The 8,404-nt window shown below is 33.9% G+C and overlaps 1 protein-coding gene across 1 annotated transcript in view; it reads left to right on the top strand.

Moving 5' to 3' along the window:
• The window catches only part of LOC117103558 (fibropellin-1-like), a gene marked incomplete at its 3' end in the record, with an annotated part of 41,694 nt that extends 33,518 nt beyond the window's left edge, over nt 1-8,176 (top strand). The window contains exons 11-13 of the mRNA XM_033244129.1: nt 4,166-4,276; nt 7,131-7,253; nt 8,054-8,176. Coding sequence (XP_033100020.1) covers nt 4,166-4,276; nt 7,131-7,253; nt 8,054-8,176 — 357 coding nt within the window. The remainder of the gene's footprint in view (nt 1-4,165; nt 4,277-7,130; nt 7,254-8,053) is intronic.
• Between the last annotated feature and the right edge of the window lie 228 nt (nt 8,177-8,404).

The raw sequence follows: 8,404 nt of genomic DNA on the forward strand, positions 1-8,404 counted from the left end.
TGCTGTATTGTTGTTTTATTCTTTACTGATTCATGATTATGCTTTAATTGTTTTGTGTATTATTTGGATAATAGCAACGATTTCTACCGCCACCAAGGAGGTTATGTATTCATCGATGTCACTGTCTGGGTGTCTATTCAAGTTTGTTTTTAAATCTAGTATCTTTGTTGAGAATTGATAATAAAATACGCGACGACTTGGTAACGAAAGCTTGGCACAAGTTTTTTTAGATCCAGCTGTAGGGGGCGTCCCATTTTTCGTATTCCCACCATGCATTTCGGTGGAACACGGTGGAACACTTTTTTTGTGTGGAGAACTCTATCTTGTATTTCTAGTATCTTTGGTGTACGTGCAGACCTGCCAACTCACCGATCCTGTCGGTTGTCACCCGATATTAAACAAATCTGCAGTTCTCCCGATCAAATGTAATTTTCACCCGATTTCACAGGCCACTCCCCTCCCCAAAAATACTCCGATTTATGCATAATTTTATTGATTTAATAGTTATTATTCAATATATTCGCTGCCTGCGTGCTTCGCGGTGCAATAAACAAGCATCCATTTTCAATTCGAATGTCGCCACCAACGGCCAATGATTTGTAGTGACATGACTTTTTTGGTATCTTGCATCATCTTTTGGTTAATTCTTGAAACCTCCCAGATTTTTTAGTAAATCTCCAGATTTTTTTAAGATTTTTAAAATAATCTCCAGAAGGGTTGGCAGGTCTGTACATGTCCAAGTACCTACACTTAATCACGATGTGAAACAGCCATTGGTAGTCTCTAGAATTGAATCACATCAATTCATTTTGCTCACTTTCACAATTGTATATAATTCTTTATATGGACTGGGTACCTAATATTATGACAAGAAAATATTACAGTATCTTGTTCTGTGACTTAACTTTAATGGACAAATTTGTCAATATTGCAATGTCAAATCTGTGTGATAATTCTCCATGCCTTAATGGAGAGGAGTGTAACAACTTTGTAACATCGTATAACTGTACGTGTCCAAGTACCTACACTGAATCACGATGTTAAACAGCTGGTAAGTCCCTAGAATCAGTTTTTGTTCACTTTTTCAGGGTATATTACTAATTAAAATGTAAATAATCTGTACTGTATTTGACTTCACAACAAAACAGTACTGTATTTTCTTATTGTGTATGTCTTGAGGGAAATATTATCAATTGGAGTGCAACTCATCAACGTGCAAGTCGATGCACATAACTATCATCAAGGCTACAGAATAATGCTCATGTATATAATATTGGTTTAAACGCTCTGACTCATTAGCTCCTATAAATACATAGGAATAACTTATACATAAGTTTAAAAATAAATTATTTTATGCAATATGATTTGGAAACTTTTTAATTACAGTACATTTAGGCCTAAATGGGGGAACCCCACAAATTGCAACATGATTTGTTTCCACATGCTTGGGAGGAATTGCCTGTAGAAACTAGGGATTTATTGGTTTTGAATCCTAAAGCATTTTTAAATGATCTTAAATTATATTTCCAATATGTCTTACAATTTATATGTCTATTGTTAAGGCAAATTTTTTCAGATTTTAAATATTTTTAATTGTACATTTTATTAAAGTGTTATCGGAATAGTCCGCTAGGAGACCTACTTGATATTGATTTGGTTCATTTTTAGAAATTCTGTCTCTGCCTGTTTCACATATTTTATTCTTTTACTTTGTTTTATTGTAACTAGTTGTTTTTATGTATTTTACTGAGACCAAATAAATGAAACATAGTTACCAACTGTTTCGCATCGTGCAGGACATTACCGCATTTCAAAGTGATTTTGGAGGAACACACACATTTTGCAGAAACATATGCGTGATCATAAATATTATTACGAATTCAGGAGAAATGTACAGTATTTAATATTAGAAGAAATTGGTTTTATTAAAATATACAGTAGCTTGAGTTATTAGAGAGCTTTCGTTATCTTGTGCAAAAATCAGTTCACAGAGAAAATTTCTTTTTTCTAGCAGTCACCTGCGGTCTTGGGCGTTCAATGTCACAACCAACCGTTGATTATGTGATTGAAAACTGGGTCCCACAAGGGTTCCGCCCCTGGACCCCGGGGACCCACCCCAACTTCGCTGGTGTAGTAACACATTTCAAATCTCTTCGACTAGCACTACGACTAAATCATGCGAACCTCGACTAAAAATATACCTCCTCATTCTAATTTTTTTAGTCAGCCTTGGATCAGGCTAAATCGCCAAACTTTAAATTTTTACTCCACTGAAAACATGCTTTTTGTAGCTTAGGATAAAGTGAATATAAACAATTGTATAAAAATGCCTGATGTACAGTATCTCTAGTGTGTTTAAGAAAAGGGACATTATGTTTAGCTTCCAAAAGGCGAAATTAACATGTTGTGCTAGCCACATGCAACAGTTCATGATTTGCATGAAATCCTCTCTCGTGGCAGTCACGTAGCTTCACTGTAACAAGGAGATGGTGCCGCCCTTGCTCGACCTCAACTATAATAATTCTTCAACGAAAGCAAATTTTCAGTGACAGCGGGGGATGAAAGCGAAAAATTGAGTTTTTTTTAGGCCTAATCCTGAAATTTTCTCCTTTTTTCTAATAATTGTTTATTCAATTGTTAAACCTATGTATACTTTGATGTTTTGTCCTTATGTGTGCTTTTATGATTTGCTCATGTATGCAACAATATTTTGAGGGTGTGACTTTGTAATCATTTGTGTATTAACCACTGTATTTCACCATGTGAATTTTTCAAATAGTGGTTACAACAGCTTGTACATCTGCACCCTGTTTAAATGGTGGAGCTTGCTCAGTAACATCTACTGGGTATTCCTGTACTTGCCCATCTAGTTACACTGGAACCTGATGTGAACTAGTGAGTTCTCTGACTTCTCAAAGGCTGTCCGATTAGTTAATTTAAACAAAACTTTAACAGAGGTGAATTAAATGCAAAAATATTTTGTGAGTGACAGCAACACAAATTATAATTATTTGTTTTTTGTTTTTTTTGTGACCATAATCTTGAAATTTTCTCCTATTTTCTAATAATTGTTATAGCATTTCAGTTGTTTATTCAATTGTTTAACCTATGTATACTTTGATGTGGGAGTGGGTGATAAAATAACACATTTTATAAGAACACTGAGACTAAAATTGCTTAAAAGTTAAGAACAAAATAAGAACAAATTGAGGCTGAGGTAAAATTTCAAATGAGGTTATATTTTTAAAAACCAAAATATTATATCTGTACATTATGTGAGAAGGTGCGACTGTAATACCCTCTATAATACAATACAGTAGGTGTACCTATCTGACATTTGGGGGCCATTTTTTGTGGGGGTCACTTTTTTTCACGTACATTGCAGTACAATGCATACTGCCGTACAATTAAATAATTTTTTGTTTAAAAGGTGTGCAAACCAAGAACAAAATAAGAACATTTTGAGCCTGAAATCTGCCTAAAAATAAGAACACTGAGTCTGGGCAAAATTCATATGGTTATTTATTGAAAAATTATAGTACTCTTTTTTGGATGCCTATTTCTAATTCCTTAGTTTGTTAATTTCAATTCACTCATTATTTTTTAGTCTCACCCTACCTCCTCTACTCATCCGTATGTTTATCTATTTTTATTTGTTCACCTCACTTTAAATATTTAACCTTATGTTTCCAAGACCAGCTCCAAATATTTTATCCAAAGAAAATATTTTATTAAGGCTACAAGATAAATACAGGATAATGACCAGCTCATTCCTTCAGGATAGCCACCTTGTAGATCTGATAATGTTTAGTGCATGGTGTAAGTCAGCAATAAAAAGTCAACATGCCTGGACTTTTTTTGTAAACAATTTTTTTTGACTGCAAAAAAATTTTTGTTTGGTGTTCGATATTTTTTTTTTACAAAGCAAAGGTACCTGTATTTTGATATATAAATGGGGGGTAGGCCTACCTTGACGCAGAAGTTCCTGGAACGCTGCCCTCAGCGGCGTGTGCGAAGCACAACCCAAAGTCAGAAGTGGAACGTGAAATTTCGATATGGTTTCGTAGTCAGATTTCTGGCAATTCTGTGACCGTGGAGAGGCTAACTTAGTTTTTCAGTGGATTTTCAGAGGGTATAATAACAAAATTTAATTTTTCAATAACAGTAACTCCATGTTCAACAAATCCTTGTCAGAATGGAAGTGCATGCACTGTTGTAGGTTCAAGTTACATATGTAGATGTTCAGATTGTTTTACTGGAACCAACTGTCAAACAGGTGTGTACATACAAGTTGTTTTCATTGCTAATCATTGATTGCCTAATATCTTTAAATATATTTATTTAAATTTAAATAAATATTCAATTACAAAGGAGTTAAATTCACATACAGTATAAATGCTGCTCTTAGTTTTACGTTTGGAATATGAAGTTGCTTTTTTTTTACTTATAATTCTGCTGGTAAAGTGATTTTTGTTTTTATAGTCCAGCATGCTGTCAAACAGGTAAATGCTCCCAATTTTAAATGATTTATAGTTAATTGTCCTAGAGTCGTGAGTACCAGGTCTGCTCTAGATGCCTTAACTATAACCATGCCAGACAAGGGTGTATGCAAAATAGTATTGTATTGTGTCTACTTTTAATTGGTGAGAATTTTTAGGTTTTGGTCATTCTATCTATGCCTAACATCTACTGTACTTTTAAATTTAATGGCATTCACAGATGATTACAATATTTTAAATGCTATTTGTTCATAGAACAAAAAACAAACTCAAACAAGCATAAAACTCAAGAGATGATTAAGGATTCATAGAATCTATAGATGCCAAAAAACGAATGAAAATGAACAAAATGGAATGGGAGTATATAGGTTTGTTCAGAATCTTAACAGGAACAACTGGATTAATTGCATTAGGTGGAGCATTATACCGGGCACACACTGAGCTGATAGTCATCGACTGATGAAATCTCGTGGATTAAATAACTGTAGAAGCGTGTGCCGTAATGTGTTGGACTCTCACTCGGAATGTCGGGGGTTAAAGACTGATGCTCGTCACACTGCTTGTGCCCTTGGGCAAGACATTTAATCTGCATTTGCCTCTCTTCGCCTAGAAGTATAAATGGGTACCTGGTAGGAGGTGAATGACTCTGAATGATATTAGTGGTGCTGATTACACACATAACTAGGAATGCTTCCTAAATCAAATTAATTGTACCATTAAAAAGCACATCATATTAAACCTATTGAAGATGTATCCTCGTAATAACATTGAAAAATTAATTAAAAAATTAATTGCTCAATTAAAAAAATCAAATAATTTATCCAATGGTAGTATAGATTGAAACAATTTCAGACATTTCATTACTAAAATCCCTTAACTATAAACCATGCCAGACAAAGGGGTATGCAAATTAGTATTGAATTGTGTTTACTTTTAATTGGTGCGACTTTTTAGATTTGGTTTTAGTTTTGGTGTGAAACCCACTACCAAGGATAACTCACAAAAGTTAGAGAGCAAAAGGTAGAGCAATTCCTTATATTTGTCAAACAAGGTTTGGATTTTTAGGAAGGGATGGACTACGAGAAGTGGCAGTTTTGAAAGCATTATCATGAAAAAATACAATTCAAGTACTTTGGGCCCTACCACTCTTGAGTCTGAGTTCCAATTTGAAATATTTTTATATGGTATGGGTAATAGATATTTTTTACTTTTCATTTTTCTAAAAGAAGGCACATATTAAACCTGTTGAAAATGTATCTTCATAAAAATGGTTAGTGGTTTAAAATTTTATTAAGCATCCACTGGAAGGAATCCCAATATCTGCAGACGGATCCGTTTCGGCCTTCCAGGCCTCATCAGTGCAGCTAGGATATAGACCCAAACGACACGTTCGACCGGCTTAGGTAGGGCCCAAACTAGTCCCACGACCACTAATGATTACAGAGCCAAACCAAGGCAATATATATACACAGCCCAGGTGTGAATGCAAATAGTGGAATACAAGCTATGTGGCTCGGTTCCAGGAGATACAGAGAATATTTTGTCATTCTTATCGCGTCCTACGAAATTCTTACGAGACAGCACTAGTCCGTGAATTTGTGAACAAGATCGGAGATCTAAAGATGCAATCTCTACCGTGCATCAGTGGCGGTCGCTGGATCTCAATAGAGATTCTTTAATAATATATAAATTTAAGAAGGCAAATGGGAAAAACCCATAAAACAGCAAATGGCCATATAATGCAAAACTATTTAAAATTGAATTATATATATATATATAATACACATGTACCTGTCTATCATGCTACACTGGACAATTTTGTGAAACTGGTGAGTTTTGAGTTCCATTAGTTATTCACATATCGTATTATATAGTGTGAGGTTGTACATATTCTATATTGTTTCTGTCTATTTCATTGTGAAACATGTAAGTATAGTAATTTTGATATTTTTTTTCATCTAAACATCAGATAGTAAATGGGGCTTACGATGCTAAAAACACCATCACTGACTAAAAATGGATTTTTTAGACTTTTTTTTATCTCGTTAACCGAACCCGCTGCTTGCCAATAATGATTATTTCGAATAAAAATAACATTTTATATTTGGCCAATTAGCGCACCCACTGCAAGGAAAAAAGGAAATTTCAGAAAAAAAGTTTTTCTTTATTTTTATTACGCACTGCCTAAAATCTCCAAAAATTAAGTATGTACTGGTATATTTCTTCGTAATTATATCAATTTAAAGTATTAAACAATTCCATTACTGCACTGTTTACATTTACGAATAAAGTTTTATTTTTGTATCTGTCTGGATGTTTTTGGGAAAACTATTTGTTAAATAAAAAAACAAAATTTTATTTCTATTTTTTTTTCCCGCCCTCCTCTGACAATCTTTAAAAAAATAAGTTTGCGAAACAAGGTATAAAGGCGACAGTACACTAGTTTTGGGATGACATCCTCAAATGACAACAACCAAAAAAGCAATGTTGAGCATTTTCTACCCACCCCACCCCCAATTTTCTTCCCCACTCCCCCCTCCCTTCCACTAAAAGCTCTATACACACTATCATGTTGTTTGTGTTGTGATTTGTGACATCACTATTTTTAAAATTTATCATGAATGATTTTAGTACTGAGTGCTTGCTCTAACCATGCCTGTCAGAATGGAGCTGCTTGTGTCCAGGTTACTGGTTCCTGTATACAATACACATGTACCTGTCCATCATGCTACACTGGACAATTTTGTGAAACTGGTGAGTTTTGAGTTCCATTAGTTATTCACATATCGTATTATATAGTGTGAGGTTGTAAATATATTATATTGTTTCTGTCTATTTCATTGTGAAACATGTAAGTATAGTAATTTTGATATTTTTTTCATCTAAACATCAGATAGTAAATGGGGCTTACGATGCTAAAAAAACCATCAGTGACTAAAAATGGATTTTTTAGACTTTTTTTTATCTTGTTAACCGAACCCGCTGCTTGCCAATAATGATTATTTCGAATAAAAATAACATTTTGTATTTGGCCAATTAGTGCACCCACTGCAAGGAAAAAAGGAAATTTCAGAAAAAAAGTTTTTCTTTATTTTTATTACGCACTGCCTTGAAATCTCCAAAAATTAAGTATGTACTGGTATATTTCTTCCTAATTATATCAATTTAAAGTATTTAACCATTCCATTACTGCACTGTTTACATTTAACAATAAAGTTTTATTTTTGTATCTGTCTGGATGTTTTTGGGAAAACTATTTGCTAAATAAAAAAACAAAATTTTATTTCTATTTTTTTTCCCGCCCTCCTCTGACAATCTTTAAAAAAATAAGTTTGCGAAACAAGGTATAAAAGCGACGGCACACTAGTTTTGGGATGACATCCTCAAATGACAACAACCAAAAAAGCAATGTTGAGCATTTTCTACCCACCCCACCCCCAATTTTCTTCCCCACTCCCCCTCCCTTCCACTAAAAGCTCTATACACACTATCATGTTGTTTGTGTTGTGATTTGTGACATCACTATTTTTTTAATATATCATGAATGATTTTAGTACTGAGTGCTTGCTCTAACCATGGCTGTCAAAATGGAGCTGCCTGTGTCCAGGTTACTGGTTCCTGTATACAATACACATGTACCTGTCCATCATGCTACACTGGAACATTCTGTGAAACTGGTGAGTTTTGAGTTCCATTAGTTATTCACATATCGTATTATATAGTGTGAGGTTGTACATATTCTATATTGTTTCTGTCTGTTTCATTGTGAAACACACGAGTATAGTAATTTTGATAATTTTTTCATTTAAACATCAGATAGTAAATGGGGCTTACCATGCCAAAAACACCATCAGTGTCTAAAAAAAGAAAATGGATTTTTGAGACTTTTTTTATCTTGTTAACTG

Source organism: Anneissia japonica, unplaced genomic scaffold (genome assembly GCF_011630105.1).
Source record: "Anneissia japonica isolate Jap-2015-1 unplaced genomic scaffold, ASM1163010v1 scaffold287875_len126108_cov110, whole genome shotgun sequence".
Classification (NCBI taxonomy): domain Eukaryota; kingdom Metazoa; phylum Echinodermata; class Crinoidea; order Comatulida; family Comatulidae; genus Anneissia; species Anneissia japonica.